Source organism: Macadamia integrifolia, chromosome 14 (assembly GCF_013358625.1).
Source record: "Macadamia integrifolia cultivar HAES 741 chromosome 14, SCU_Mint_v3, whole genome shotgun sequence".
Lineage (NCBI taxonomy): Eukaryota > Viridiplantae > Streptophyta > Magnoliopsida > Proteales > Proteaceae > Macadamia > Macadamia integrifolia.
Window position 1 is genome coordinate 6,267,951 of NC_056570.1, and position 17,114 is coordinate 6,285,064.

The 17,114-nt window shown below is 40.2% G+C and overlaps 1 protein-coding gene across 9 annotated transcripts in view; it reads right to left on the reverse strand.

Moving 5' to 3' along the window:
• The window catches only part of LOC122062099 (sodium/hydrogen exchanger 8-like), a 109,894-nt gene extending 96,996 nt beyond the window's left edge, over positions 1–12,898 (reverse strand). For 3 of the 9 annotated variants that reach the window (XM_042625747.1, XM_042625745.1, XM_042625744.1), the window contains exon 1: positions 12,601–12,898. In XM_042625747.1, the coding sequence (XP_042481681.1) occupies positions 12,601–12,811 (211 nt within the window). In that variant the 5' untranslated portion in view covers positions 12,812–12,898. Of the gene's footprint in view, positions 1–10,402; positions 11,058–11,172; positions 11,246–11,951; positions 12,178–12,600 lie in introns of those variants that run through there. The other 6 variants (XM_042625750.1, XM_042625751.1, XM_042625749.1 and 3 more) reach the window with 6 other exon arrangements.
• Positions 12,899–17,114: the final 4,216 nt, after the last annotated feature.

Here is a 17,114-nt window from a genome sequence, read left to right on the forward strand (position 1 = left end):
TAGAGACCCAGTCCAGTAAGGAAAATAGAACATATCTAATCTAATCTAACTTAGACAAGAAAATAAAATAAGAAACAGAATATGTAACCACGATAGGGACAATCCCCCTATAGTGGTACACATACAGCTTGTACACCTATGGTAGTGAGGTCCATTCTCCAATCTTTAACAACCACCATGATGGAGGATATGGCTGCCATGCAACAGGCTGCGGTTCCAGCTTTCTACGCGGTTTCTGATTCCTGATCAGATCAAGAACCTTATCTCCAGCAGTCCAAATCAATGGATTCTGCTAAGAAGTCTAATTTTCTATTTTCTTAATTGTTATTGTTAACACAATTTACTTAGCTAGGCTGGCTTAGTTATTAACTTCCAGCCCTGTGCAGGGTGTAATTTTCTATTATTTTTAGTTTCCTAGTCAGTTTCTATCTCTTCCTTGGTTGGTTGATTGGAAGTTTGAACAAGTTTTCCGTTTAGTTCCCTTCTTTCTATTTTTTTATCAAATTTGATTTCTACATTATTTTAACCAATATTCTGATTGGATTAAAAGACTAAGGAATAACCTATAAATACATGTAAGGCCTTCAGGTTATCACCTTGATTTGGAGAAATAAAGATGTTCAGTTTCCGAATTTTGGTTGTGGATTCAGACCTATCTCTGTGGATTCAGCAATGTTACCTAGTGGACTCTGAGTGTACAGGGAGATTGGATTCACAAGAATCACAACACGGTTTAGGTGGATTCCTGCTCTACTACCCTATCTATCTATGCTTCTATCTATACTATGATTACAGAAGAGATCCAAATACTTTCATACCCTATGGTTATTATACTGGTTTTACCAATTTTCTCAGATCTGTATTTTTACTCATTAGTTTCTGGTTTATGCTGCTGGTTTAGATCCTGTTCAAGCTAATTTCCTGTTTGAAATTCCTGGTCCAATTTTATTCTATTTACTCATCTAGGGAGCCCTTTTACGATTCAGAACATCCCATTCAGCCCTCACAGAATTCATCCCAATATTCCAAACCCTGCAAGTATTTGGTCCCCTAATTATAATTTGCTTTTTGAGTAGAGTAACAGAGATTGACTGTGTTGATAGCCCATATTGATGTCGTTTCCAACACCTTATATATCCAACATTAACATTACAGGTAATACCCAATGAAATCAAGAAGCTAAAGATGTACTTGGATGAAGGATGAACTTGAACAATCTATTCTTCAAACTCTTCAATTGAGACTCCAAAATTGTTGGAGTAGCTTCAGCACTTATGGTAATTATTCTCTCAAGTCCAAGGTATTGAATGCCTAGAATAACGCAGGACCGGTTTGGGTTAGTTTGGTTCAGATCTGAACCTTTTTTGGTTCAAAATCTGGTTTCATCAATTGGGTAACCAGGTTCAATGAACCAGCCTTATCTAGTCTAATCATGGGTTGTTTAGGGAACTTAGTTTCCTATTTTAGTTATATTTTACTTGTTAATAAAGGTTAGGATGTTATAATTGAAACTAAGCAAGGATCAAGGCAAGAGAAAGAGGAGGAGAGAAGGAGAGAAGCGAGAGGAAGAGTGGAGAAGAAGAGAAAAAATGAAGAGGGAAATGTGTGCAATCGCATGTGGAAGAGAGAATGCTCTTCCCACCTATATTCATTCACTAATATAATAGATGGAATTACATACACCTCCCTAGGGAGATGAAAGGGAAAAAGGAAAAATACATAAACTAGTTCCCAAAATACCCCCTAATACATAAACTCTAACACTCCCCCTCAAGCTGGAGAACAAATGACAGAGTACCGACAGAGCTCATTTGGCATGTCCTAGAGAAGAGAAGTGGCGTGAATAACTATGTGAATATTATTAAAGACATGTATGAAGGAGTGGTGACAAGTGTCAAAAGTGGTGACAAGTGTCAAAATGACAGAGGAACAAAGTAATGAATTCTCAGTTTCGATTGGGCTACATCAAGGATAAGCCCTAAGCCCTTATTTGTTTGCACTCATTATGGATGATCTAACCAGGCACATCCAAGACGCAGTCCCATGGTGTATGCTATTCACTGATGATATTGTTCTGACAGATGAAACAGTGGAAAGGATTAATACTAAACTGGAACTATGGAGATCATGTTCGGAGTCAAGAAGTTTTATAGAATGAAGACAGAATATATGATGTGCCCCTTCAACCAAACTAGTGGAGAGGAGGGAGTGGTTAGCCTTGGAGGTTGGGAACTACGTCAAAGTGACTGTTTTAAATACCTGGGATCAAGGATTGAAGTAACGATATCAGTCGTAGTATTGGTCGGCTAAATTTAAGATATGTATCGGAGAGTATTGTATCGTATCGGAGATACGCTAAGATATGCTAAAGATCAAGGATTAAAGTATCAGTATAGGCCACCGTATCGGTTGGCTAAATTTAAGATACATATCAGAGGGTATCGTATCGGTATCGGAGATACTTTAAACCATATGCCTAAGATCCATCATTAGCAAAGAGGGTGATATAGAGGACGATGTTTCCCACAAAATTAAAGTGAGATGGATGAGATGGAGAGGTGCGTCGAGAGTTTTAGTGACAAATGCGTGCCTATCAAACTCAAGGGAAAATTTTATCAGACAGTTATACGACCAGCTATGACCTATAGAGCGGAGAGTTGGGCAGTCAAGAAGAGTAATTTGAATAAACTGAGTGAAGCGAAGATGAGAATGCTAAGGATGTTGTGCGGCAAGACAAAAAGAGATAGAGTAAGGAATGATCGTATTGGAAGCGATGTGGGAGTCACCCCTATCCAAGACAAGCTTTGTGAGAACCAGTTGAGGTGGTATGGTCATGTCCAACGGAGGCCTATGAATGCCCCAGTGAGGAAGAGATATCATATTCAACTGGATAGAGCTATAAGGGGTAGGGGCAGGCCCAAAATGAATATTGATGAAGTGGTAAGAAGAGAGAAGCATATGGTAGGGCTAGATTGTAGTATGACCATGGATAGAGTTTTGTAGAGGACAAGGACCCGAGTTGTCGACCCCTTATAGGGCATGTTCCTGTGATGCTTTGACTTCTACGTTTACCTATTTTATACCTCACCTCACCTTACCTTACTTATGTTGTCTCTTTATAATCCTCTTCCTATCTCGGATCCATGTAGCCAACCCCATTAAGTTGGGATAAGGACATAAGGTTATGATTGTTGTTGTTGTTCCCAGCTTGCATAATAGGATACTGAACTGGTGAAAGATGACCCCTTTGCTAACTGATCACATGTCCCCACGAAAGGGGTGCAAATGCAGCCAGTGCCTATCTTCTCCTTGATGAAGTGCCGGTCCACCTCAATGTGCTTTGTTCTGTCATGTTGCACCAGATTGTGAGTAATACTTATAGCTCCCTTATTATCACAGTAGAGCCCCATAGGTCCTTCAGTGTCAAACCCTAACTCCTGGACCAATCACCTTAACCATATGAGTTCACAAATTGCATGGGCCATTGCCCTAAACTCTGCCTATGCACTTGATCTAGCTACAACAGGTGCTTTTACTCCTCCATGTAACCAGGTTACCACCACAAATGTACAATACCTAGATATAGATCGTCTATCAGAAACTAAACGAGCTCAATCAGCATCGGTGTAGCTTTTTATCCTCAAATGATTGTGCCTGGCATACAAAAGTCCTTTCCTTGGAGAGGACTTCTGGTACTGGAGAATGCAATATAAAACATCCAAGTGTCCACTTTTGGGAGCATGCATAAATTTGACTCACCACCCCAACTGCATAGGTAATATCTGGGTGAGTCAACGAGAGATAAATCAACTTCCACACAAGTCTGGTATTTTCCAGCATCAACAAGAGAATGTCCACAGTCTTCTCCTCGCTTATGATTCTGATCAATAAGAGAGTGTGCTGGTTTGCAACCCAGCATCCATGTCTCTTTCAACAAGTCTAAAATCAAACTTTCTTTAACAGATGTTTATTCCCTTCTTGGGCCTTAAAACTTAATCCCCAAGAAATACTTCAAGGAACCCAGATCTTTAATCTCAAACTATTGGGCCAAGTAGGTCTTCAATCCCATTATCTCACCCTCGTCATTTCCAGTCATAATAATATCATCCACATAGACAATAAGGGATGTGATAGTACCATTACCTCGCCAGGTAAACACAGTGTAATCAACTTGACTCTGGGAATACCCATTCTTTAAAATGGCTTGTCTAAACCTCTCAAACTAAGCCTTTAGAGACTGTTTGACGCCATATAAAGCCTTTTTAAGAAGGCACACTTTCCCTTCAGCTGAGGGAAACTTGAAACTTGAAACTTGAAACCTGGTGGAGTTTGCATATACATGTCCTCTTCTGATAAACATGAAGAAAAGCATTCTTCACATCTAGCTGATACAATGGCCAATCTTTATTAGCCGCCAATGATAAGAGGACCCTTATCGAATTATGCTTGGCCACAAGAGCAAATTCTCTTAATAGTCAATTCCATATACCTGAATGTACCCTTTGGCCACCAACCAAGCCTTATATCTCTCACAGCACCATCAGATCGGTACTTGATTGTACAAACCTAGCTGCATCCAACTAGACTCTCCCCCTTGGGAAGATCAACCAGTTTCCAAGTACCGTTCTTCTCAAGGGCCATTATTTCTTCAGACATGGCTTACTTCCACTTTGGATCAGACAAGGCCTCAGTGACAATCTTGGGAATGGAGATAGAAGAAAGGGCAATAGAAAAAGCAACACCTGTAGGAGAAAGAGCATCATAGAAACAAACTGGGAAATGGGATTAGTACAAACTCTCTTTCCATTTCGAACAACAATGGAAGGTCCAACTCAGAAGATGGAGGAGGAATGTTACCTGACTGAGGAAAGTGGATCTCAAGATGAGTATCCAAAGAGTGACTCTTGGCAGGTCTTCTTTCCCTTCTTTTGTACACAATAGGTTCATTCTCCTTACCAGACCCAACACCTAAATTTCACAATTGTTAATAATATACACCTCTTTATGTTTCCCAATTAAGCTGAAATGGGATAATAGGAATAGGCAAGGGTGTGAGAAAAGGAATGACATTAGTAGCCTCTTTACTTCTACTATTCTCCCCCTGAAGAGGATGTTGAGAATGAGCAAAAAAGGGAACAAACTCCAAAAATGTGACATCCTTGAGAAGTCGGCGGCGGGAAGATGTATGATAGATTTGTAACTTTTGGTAGAGAAATACCTAAGAAAGATGCATTTGAGGGCCTTGGGATCAAGTTTAGTCCGAGCAGACTTGTGGATATGGATATAACAGATACACCTAAACACTTTGGGGGAAGAGGAAAAGTAGAAGCTTGAGGAGACAAAGTTTCCAAAGGAGATTTGGAACCAAGAAATTTACTAGGCATGCGGTTAATGAGGAAAGCAGTAGTAATAAGAGCATCAGACCAAAAAGTCTTAGGGACATGCATGCCAAAGAGGAGACTTCAAGAGACTTCCAATAGGTGGCGATTTTTCCTCTCAACCATCCCATTCTGTTGGGGTGTGTTAGCACAAGCAATTTGATGGATAATGCCATTGTCGGTAAAAAATGTCTGGAGTCCACCATACATGTACTCACCCCCTTTATCCGAATGAACAATTTGAATATGAGTGGAAAACTGAATAAGAATCAGTTGATAGAAATATTTAAAGATATCACAGACATCACTCTTATGTTTCATCAAAAAAGTCCAAGTAGACTGGGAATAATCATTAACAAAGGAGACAAAATAACGATAACTAAATAGAGAAGTAGAGGGAGAAGGTCCCCATGCATCAATATGCACAATATGAAAGGGAACCGTGGATCTATTGCCATGGTAAGGATAAGAAGAACGACAATGTTTAGCAAACACACAGGGCTCACACTGAAACACATGGAAAGGAGTAATTTTTGAAAACAAGTGTGGTAATTTTTTTCTCACAACACCAAAAGAAGGATGGCCCAAACATTGATGCCACAACATCAGAGAGTCATCAAAACTATTGTCATTACGCCCATATATGTAGGACTAAGCATTAGGTAGAGGGGACATTCCTGGATCAAGAAGGTAGAGTCCCTTTTCCAAACCTCCAGTGCCAATAATTCTCTTTGTCATAAATCCTGAGAAACACAATGAGATGGAAAAAAAAAGTAACATAACAATTGAAGGATTTGGTTAGGTGGCTAACGGATAAGAGATTAATCTCTAACTCAACTCAACTCAACTAAGCCTTAACCGTAACTAAATGGAGTTCAGATTAACTAAGGTGGTTCAGTCTTTGCCCACAACCGAGTGAGATTATTTTTTCCCAGATATTTTGTATCAAAATAGAGAATTTTCCCTTGATGTCCTAGACTCCCACGTCCGATATTCCCCAGCACTCTTGTCATCGGTACCCCCTCCCCCTTAATCCCTTTCCAGCTCCCTCTTCTCCTCCACCCTCCTCCTTTACTCCTCTTCATCCGAAATCCTGGTCCTCTGTTATATCTTCTTCCCCCTCTGGCCTACCTACTCCTTCAAACCCCTCCCCCTCCCCCACTCTTCCCATTGCAGGTCACCCCCTCTCTTGTGTCCCACCTTCTTCCTACCTCGGCAAACCTATAGGCCTTTGTCCCTCTAACCTGTTCGAGGCTGAGCAATTTCCTCATAACTCGCCACCCTTTCCACATCGTGAAGGCTTCCCTTACTAAGCAATACAAAATTCGCGGAACCTTATCCACATTCCTCCTTGACAATGGATTATTTGTCTTCAACTTCTCGGAAGAGCTGGATTTAGTTACAGTTAAGGCTCAATTCAAGGATTTGGTTAGGGGCAAAACCTCCCCCTCCTTTTCCATGCTTGTTAACGGGAGTCCTGCCGGTTACTTCTCCTCCTCTGTGGGTATCAGACAAGGCCGCCCTCTTTCACCTTTCCTCTTCTCTCTAGCCCTTGAGGTTCTCTCCAGATCCATCCAATCCTCCACTGACCTCCATCTCATTTTCTCTATCCCTAAATGCAAATCTCTTATGCTTACCCACCTCGCCTTTGCTAACGATTTCAGGATCTTATCCAAGGCTAGCCAATCTTTTATCTCCTCTATCATGTCCTCTCTTCACCTCTTTGAATCCCTTTCTGGCCTCTGTATCAATTTCCTCAAATCTAACCTCTTCCTTTCGGGCATCTCCCCCTCTAACCAAGCTAGTCTTCTCCTTCTTACTGGCTTTCCCTAGGGTCCCTCCCAGTCAAGTACCTGGGTCTTCCTCTCACTTCTTCTAGGCTCTCCGCCTATCACTGCTCCCCCCTGATTGATCAAATCCGAAAAATGCTCCAGCTTTGGAAAGGAAAGCTCATATCCTATGCCGGTCGCCTGGTCCTCATTAGGTCAGTCCTCCAATCTTTATATCTCTACTTGACCAGAGTATTCTCTCTCCCCTCGTCCACCTTCAAAACCATCAACATCTCTCCTTTCTTCCTTTGGAAAGGTGTAGGCTCCTCCCACTTCCTCAGGCCTATCTGTAGGGACAAAGTCTGTCTTCCCCAATCTAAGGGTAAACTTGACCTTCGTAGAATCCTAGATGTCATCTTTACTTCCATCCTTGAGCTCATTTGGAAGATCGTCACCAAGCACAAGAGCATTTGGGTCTCCTGAGTCTATTCCCACCCCCTCAAACATGACTCCCTTTGGTCTACCTCCCTCTCCCATAATTCCTCTTGGATTTGGTGTGCCATTCTAAATTATAGACCCCTGACCCACTCTGCCATTTCCCACTCCATCGGTAGTGGATCCTCAACCTCCCTATGGCTTGACCCTTAGCATCCCTCTGGCATCCTCTCCCAATTGATCTCTCCCAGAATCATTTATGCCTCGGGTATCCCTAGATCAGCCACCGTTGACACCATCCTCTCCTCTAGCTCCTGGACCCCTCCCCTTTTACCCCCTCTCTGATCTCTGATCCTCCCTTTCCCATATCACTTTGTGTCATCATGGAAGAGAAGATAAAATTTATTGGCTCCCCTCCCCTTTGGGGACCTTTACCACTACCTCTGCTTGGAAACACTCTCGTACCATTTGCCCCACCGTCCCTTGGCGTAATATCATATGGTTCAAAGGCCACATCCCTCACCATAGCTTCATTACCTGGAGCGCTCCGCCATAGCTTCACTACCTGGAGCGCTATCTCTGACTGTCTCCCCACACAGTCCTTCCTTATCTCCGGGAACATTCAGTCCCCCCTCCTATCGCCTTTGCAGGAATGGCAATCTAACCAACTTTTCTTCTCTTGTCCCTTTTCCTCTTCCATCTGGAAAAAGATTCTTAAATCTTGCTGGCCCTCCAGCAGAAGCCCTCTCCCTTTGTCCTGGCCTTTGCTTGCTTATCCTGTTTGTTGGGCTAAGCCCTCTCCCCCCTCCCTGCCCCCTTGTATATTCTTTTCCTCCTTTTGGCAATGATATTTTATTCATCCAAAAAAGGAAATTAATTTTAAAATTTGGAACATGAAGAACAGAGTCCAAAAAAATAGAAGGGGTAACAAGAACACGGCCTTTACCAGAAATAGAGGAAAGGGAGCCATCGGCTACCTTAACCTTATCCCCACCAGAACAGATAAAGTACCAGTCAAAACACTTAGATATACCGGTCATATTATCAGTGGCTCCAAAGTCAAAGACCCAAGAAGAAGCAGTGGAAGGAGCTGAAGTCGAGGCCTATAAGGTGGTGGCTGAAGAATTTCGTACTATATGCGTAGAAGAGCTATCCAAATATAACTGAACACTGCGAAATGCTGCAATATCATCTTGAGTGAGAGAACTGATGTCTGACTGTAGTCTAGATGAATATCCCATAGATTCAACCTCAATCATCATGGTATGTGTGTTGGCTCCTCCTTCTCCTGCTGCCATGCATACCAAGGGGGACATTCATAAAGTATCCCAGATCTCCCACAATGATCACATCTGAATCTATCTATATCATTCCCTCGGGGTGGTCCTTAACCTCTTCCTCCAACCTCTGACTTAATGTAGGAACAAACGTAGAAGTGGGGAAAACCCAAATCAACACACTCAACCCAAGCAGAAACTATTCTTCACAGGTAGGATTTTTCCAAAGAGGAAATTTCACAAAAAGAGTAACAAGGCATCAATCACAGTAATTTTCCATTGTAAATCACTTCTAGCATGTATTACAAAGTAGAATCATCAATCTTTACCAACCAATTTAACCAAATGGGACCAATCAATCAGATTGCTTAAGAAATGCCAATAAAAAGTTCAGAGAGGCGCTGAAAAAATTCTCCCATTTTGAGTTACTACAACTAGATAAGGATGTTTCCAAACTCCACACTTATGCCACCATTCAAGGACCCTTACTCCCTTAGGCGACCTAAAAGGTACCAACTCCTTGCCCTAACAAGCTCCAGGTTGGAGAGAACACAAGCTCCAGGTTGGAGAGAACAATAGCTGTAACAACAGGTCAGCAGCTAGTCTGGTGGCAGAACTGTTCAAACAAGAAATGAGTTGCAGAAATAGAAGGGTAGAAATCACCAGCTGAAATCAACATCCCTTGAAAATAGACCCTTGGGCGACTCAAATGGAGCTGGTCCCATCTCCAGCTGAGTTCAGATGAGAGAGAAAAAGTGACTGGTTCCCAGGGCTGGTGGTAATGGTGTTCTTCTTTCTTTTTTTTTCGTTGGGTTTTGCTTTAATACATCTTCATAGCCACAAAACTTCCTTCAAGTAAGTCTTCAAGTTGATGATGAAACTCCATTAAGGCTTTACATGGTATAGTCTCTATTGCACCCCTTTACTTTTCTAGGGTTCCAAGAGAGACACAAAGAATGATGAAGAACAGCTGGTCGACTAACCAAGGATCAAGGTAAGAGAGAGAGGAAAGAAGCGAGAGGAAGAGAGAAAATGAAGAGGGAAATGTGTGCAATTTTATGTGGAAGAGAGAGAGCTCTTCCCACCTATATTCGTTCACTAACATAATAAATGAAATTACATACACCTCCCTAGGGCAGTGAAAGGGAAAAAGGAAAAATACAATATTAGCCAACAAGTAATAAACTAGTTCCTAAAGTACCCCTAATGCATAAACTCTAACAGTTATTCCTTATTTCCAGTCATGATTGTTTTAATGGCCAGCCATTATTAGATTCCTAAATTTTAGGAACATTATCTTCAGCCCAATCACAATCGTGAAAGAGTATTAGGTATTTATTTCTTTATCTTATTTAGTTTTATGGCATATTTAGGATACTCCACATAGCATGCATATGTGAGAGTTGGTTATTATTATTCATACTTGTTTTTAAGGATTTTAAATCAACCAAGGACTCTCCCAACATAGCCTATGGTCGGAACCAATCCCATGAGATTCATTGTTTACAAGCCATGTAGAAAGCAGATCAGCAAAAGGTCTCACCATCTTAGACTGGCCAACACCCTCCAATATGGATCTTGAACAAAGCTTCATGGGCTGAGTACCATGTTTTGCCCTTCCATCTGCACTTCAGCACTATATGCATTTCAATCAGAAAGCACTTAACACCATAGTTCAAAATTTCAACCTAAATGTCAAAATTTTGACGGCATATTTCAGATTCGATACTATTGCAACAAAATGGCATTTGAGTTGAGGGGTCTTCAATGTTTCTTTTTCTTTTTCTTTTTTTTTTTTTTTTTTTTTTTCCTCACCGAAAGAAACCATATTTCGGTGGTATATTTCAGTTTCAAACAAGGTTCAAATCTTAGTCGAAAACGAAATCTTAAGCCTTGCTTAAAACCTAGCAGAGTTCAACGAAAGAAGGTAGTAGATAAGCTATCAGTTTAAATCAATGGAATACGACAGAAGCTCCCAATCTACTACTTCAAAATTTAATAATCTTTTAAGGATATCGTTAGCACATCATTACAGGTTTCACAACCTAAGAGAAGTAGGTAACTGATATTCAGGATACGATGACTGGTTTTCTCAATAGGTGCAAGAATCGAGGCACTGGCATATGCATATATAGGTATTGTTCCAAATGTTCTTAATCATTTCAGAAAATATTTAATTGAAAATAAAACCAAATTATGAGATAATCTGTATAGAAATAAAAGAAAAACAATGTAATTAATATAGTAAATTAATCAACGTTAGCTTCCATCAAGGAATGTTAATTACTTATTCATGAGTAACTTGATGCTTACCAAATACATATACTGACAGTATTACCAGAGAACATCCCAGATCTAAGTTAATAAACCTGGTTGGGTTAACAACCTGCATCCAAAACTGGGGTCATCACCGGCTCCATTCATTTTCAACACAATACAATGAACCAACATAACTACAAATGTCACATCACATCACATCCCAAAGCCAAGTTTCCCTCAATCTCAAAATCTCAATCTCCCCGTATGGTTCTTTTGAACATCAGAATTTACGTCAAGACTAAAATGGATCCAGTGCTGTGACTCCACAAACTATTCACATTTTTTTGTGAAACTTGCCTTTTCTTCTTGGAAAACCCAAACAAGAATCTAAATAATAACTGTATCACTAAAAACTGCTGGACCTTGACCATTATCATAGCTGTAACAGCATAATGACAGGTGATCACTTCTTTCTACCTTTTAGATCCGTTGTTGAAATACCATATCAGAATATTTACACATAGCAGAAGTCCCAGGGACAGTACCAGTGTAACACTGCCATCAACATTTGCACAGGCCATCGTAAGAAGTAAGGACCATTAATTAAAATCACCTCAGGAATCAACTACTTTAGGCAAGATCAGATAATTTATGTTTTCAGATTAGGAATGACTACTTCATCTACCTGTCAAACAGGCATGACCAAAAGAAATAAAAGCAAGATCATCCCATCTTCGTATAGTTCGAACAATAAATAAGTGCAGGAATTTCCTATCATCTTCAACCTCTAAATTGCGTACAGTTTAATAAAAACAATAATTAGACTAACAAACCTTTCGAGTCTCCTGATTGTAGGAGTGGAGTCGACTCTGGCCACACTCCAGAATGTCAAAACTGGCAGACAATAATAAGTCCCAGCAGTGAATCCCAAAGTCGAACAAGATGTGCCCATGTCTTTCCATTTGTCTGTAAAAACCTTCATGCCATCCTACTTACTATTTTCAAATTTCAACACACTCGGGTCTTCACCATCAACTCTTGGCATCCCTATTCATCTTTCTTGATTGAGAAATTAACACCCAATTCAAAATCCAAATAGAGAAATTCCCACCATTTAAACCATTAAAACACAAACAACAGCGACAAGAAGAATTTATCCTTAGGATGTGCCCATGCCTTTCCATTCATCTTAAAAAAAAAAACCCTTCATTTCAAAGACACTCAAGTCTGCACCACCAACTCTTGACATATCTCTTAATCTTTCTTGATTGAGAGATTGAGAAATTAACAAACAATTAAAATTCCAAATCGAGAGATTTCCACCATTTAAACCATTAAAAACCCAAACAAACAAACAACGACGAGGAGAAATTAAAATCATCTCAAGATGCAAAAGCCCAGTGGTTGAATTGCATAGATATCAAAGAACACACAAACTAAAAGCATTTGAAAACTGAAAAACCAGAGGCTAATAAAATAGACCTAAGGATCCAAGACAAATGCCAATGATGAGCAAGGCGACAGTGTAAGGAACTCTAGTGCCGCGAAAGAGATGCCTTGAAGCGATACCCAACGCCAAACTGACTCCAAAGAAGACGACGGCATCTGACGGCTCAGGGGAACGCTCCTTCGACGGAAAAGGCCCCTCTGCAACCGCCGCCATTTCTCCTAAGCAGAGGGTGTCAGTTTGCATGCCGCGTCGGTTTTCTCATTTTTATTTGCATTTGAGGCCAAAAGTCAGACATGCTGAGAGAGAGAGAGAGTTTTTTTTTTTTTTTTTTTTTTTGATGGAGAAGGAGAAAGAAGTATCAAAGAAATGCTGGATAGAGCTAGATAGAGCTGTTTATTTTCGAGAAGAGGGTATGGGGCGCGGAGCTGGTGCGCGGCTGGGGCCGTTCGCCTCGCCGAGGCACCGGCCTCCATCGCTAATCCGCCCCCCTACAAGACTCACCCCCACCCCCCTCCTCCTCCTCCCCCTCCCCTCCCCCCCTTGGAGGTAATTCCTGTTTTATTCTTAAATTCTAAAACAATAAAATTAACCACCTACATACCGGATCGAGTGTCTTGGGGGCATCCCTCGTTTTTCTTAATAATTTTTATTCACAAAACAAAAGTTTAAAGTACAATTTAAGGGGAATCGTCTTTTTTACAGCAAGGATTGAACCATCTTGGTTAAATAAACATAAATCCTACCAAATCAAAACTTCGGTCAGCTGTTGGCTTGTACAAAAGACTAAAGAAGTAATCCGAATATGGGCCGTTGCAGACCAATCGCCGCTTACTCTAGATCTCAGGCTTGGACGAAACATAAAACAAGCCACTGACACATATACCCGGAAACTTAAACAAACCTAACGGTCATTGGGATAAAGGTACCAAAATAGATAAACAATTGGTCAAATGGTTGTTAGGCCCATCATTCAGTTAAGCCACATTGCGCTAAATCCTGCACAAGACAAACCAACTTCATGATCGGTTCCATCTTGTCGGCTGTTAGACCCAAAATGGATACTCCTACTCAAAGAAAGTATAGTAATATGATCGCAGGAACATCATATTTGATAAGCTAACATCAGGGAGCCAATAAAGAAGCATCCCATCCACCATTTGTTAAGAAAAGGCCTAGACACCCTGGTAACGACAAAAAAAAAAAATAAGACCAAAGCAACCGGGGCTGTAAGGAGAAAGGAATAGTTACTAGAAAGAAAAGGATATGCTAACCCTACTACGCTTATACAACCATTTTTCTAATCTCATTTAACTCATAAACAAATGAAGAATTAAATGGCTCCATTTGGCATTTTCATGTAACTTATGAGTAAAAATTACTCCGTTATTTTTATTGGAAGTATTGAAGTAAAATATATAATAAAGAGAAGAAAATTTTCTATGAAAAAAAAAATTTTGAATCGTCAATTATCATGATGGTCTTATAATTTTTGATAAAGATGATGGTCATCTAATAACTTCTCGAAAGTCTAAAATATTATTTGATAATATCGTTTAAGAAATTCCATCCAACCACCAAAACTGAAGGGTGAAAACAGAAGAGAGAATCAGACATGAGTGAAGAAAAATTGGATGGTCCCACTATATGGCTTATTAAGTAATAGTTGTTGACATGGTTGTTTTTTATTTCTTATGAAACACTTAATTAATGCATACGCATGCGCATGTGCTTCTCGAATCCAATCACAAATTTATCATGACGCAATAGCTTGATATATGCCTAGTTATTTAATGAGAAGAGGATTGTTTTTTTATAATGCCGGTATCAATCCTGTGTTCTCACGTATAGATAAGTCAAATTGGAAGTGACTAGAGCAAAAGTTATGTAATATTCTACACGTCACACTTTAAGGACTAGAATATATACATGGAACTTTGAATTTGATCCATCAGAAGACTGATGGCCGATACTTAATTCCCAGGGGTGATCTCTCTACCCTTTAGAATATATTTTAGCTTTGTTTATTCTTTCTTCTTTCCTAATCTCTTCATCAATTTTCATCCCATGTCCCCATGCCCATCCCAAGGAACTGGTTGGTTGAATGGTAAGTTAGTTTTGAAGGGACAAGAAAGACTTCATTAATTAATATAACAGAGAGCACCAATAATAGGTTATGTATCCAGAATTTTAAATTTTCTATGCATAGCCATAGCAGCAATACACTTAACTAATATCGCACGTTTCTTTTCTCTATATTCACCCCTTCCTCTCTCATCATTATTATCTTATCTGTGAGTCCGGTTCAGATACTCATATAATTCTAAACTTAGAGATTCGATCCTTCCCGGTAAACAGATGTGGCTGCTGAGATGGTGTAAACCACCAAGCAGAAAGAAAAAGTGAAATACATACAGCTCCAGCTATGGAAATCCAGGGACCAGTGGTGGAGGAGGAGTGACGAATCATTCTCATACAGCGTTTGATTCACACTTGGATTCCACTGAAAATAGAAACCAATTAAAAGAGGAGAGAGATTAAGTGGAGTCCAAGTGTAGATCAAATACCGAACGAGAATCAAGAATACCTGATCCGGACTCATTATCTGTTACCCTTACTCCCCTTCTACGTCGTTCCCTATTATGACATGATAAGAACATCCCTCTCCCTTTTTCCACTTCCTTCCCCATCCTAAACCTTCATCGTTCATTTTTTTTTCTTTTACCTTCATCTCCGTTAATGAACCCCATGCATAACTCCATCTCTACTGCTGTGGTTTCCTTTATTGAGCAACAAACGCGCAAAGCTATAGCCAACACCCTCCCCCCCCCCTCGGTTATTGCTAAGTACTTCGGTTTAGATGGTTGTTTCTCAACCCTTAACTTCGATAGTGTCCTCTTGCACCTGTGGATCTCGGGCCCAGACTTTCGGAAGCCTCACTGATGATAAAAATTCCCCTGATCCCCTATCCAAACCCTATATTGCATCCCTTACATCCTTCTTCGTAATTGCTTTTGGATATCCAAACCCTCGTCGGGAGGCCCTTTGCAACTTCCTAGCCCCTTTATGGTCACCCCTTGGCACTATTTTTTATCTATTGTTTCGATAAGGGCTATTTTATGCATACTTTGCTTCTGGATCTGATAGGAATAGTGTGATACCCTACTTTCTAAACCCGGTCTAGTTTTCCATATTGACTTGGTTTAATCATATAAGGGATGAACTGGAGCGAACTGACGCAAGTACCATATGGAACATGGTAGCAAGAGTGACCTTAAACTGTGGTTGGCCCGATAAGACCGAGCAGGTACCAAGTGTAATATGTCCACCCAAGCCTTGCACTTGCACGGACCATGAGGCCATGTACAAGAAGTAAGGGTACATGCTAGTAATTTTGGGTGCCTATGCAATTTAATTATAAGTACAAGTTTGTCCCCATCGAAGTCCAAGTGGAACACTAGCAATGGGCTGGTTAGAATGGTATACTCATCTGAGAGATACTCACTTGAGATATACCCACTTGAGAATATCCATCTGAGAATACCCACCTGAGATATACTCACCTGAGAATGCCCTCCTGAGATATACCCACCTATGACTAGAAGATATTTTTGGGAGCCAGGTATAAAAGAAGAGACATTTATTGTCTTTTCCCTCATTAATGATAGTTGGTCAGTGGGAGAGTAAAGAAGAGAGAGAAAGAAAGAAGAAAGGAAAAGGAAGAAGAAGAAAGGAAATCGACCGTAGAGCTTCACCAGAGCTGGGTCTTAGTATTTTGAGCCCGAATTAGTGATCAGCTCGTCGGGATCTTCGATTTGAGGTAGGTGTTTGAGATTTTAAAATGTAACCGCAAGCGTACGGATCAGTGTAGGTACGGGTCGAACACAGGGAAAGCAGCCACTTTATTTTTTTGCTTCTTTTAATAATACGAAAGTGAACCGATTAATGGTTGTGATCTAATTTTAATTATCGTCCTAAACATATGTATCTAAAATAACATCCTAATCATTCGTCATCGAAGAATTTAAATACGCAAGCCACGTAATTAAAATTAAATAAATAAATAACTGAAAATAAACACCCCATGCAATTAAAAAGCAATGAAGAAAAAAAATCGCTGAAATAAAAATAAAGTAAAAAAAGGGGATAAAGCTAGAGAGAGACTCACAAGTAGGTTTCTCTACTTAGCCCGAGGGATGCATCATAATATGAGCTTCCCTACTTGACTAGAGAGTCACTCTTACAAGGGTTACTTTACTTGGCTTTAGGAAAATGGAGACAATTAAAATAAAAATTATAAAATGATGGTTCTATGGCTATGAGGGGGAAAGCCAACACATACACTAGCTTTGAACCTTGGGGGAAAGGGATAGCAATACCCTTTTTTATGATTTTTTTTTTTTTTGATTTTTTTTTTACTTTTTGGGAGCTTACCGACAGGGATCTGGGGTTGCTAAGGTCAATTTTTGAGGTATTGCTACAGGGCGAAACTTGTCTTTATCATACTGTGAGGCATGGCAACCTCCACTGATACAACTATTATTGCAAG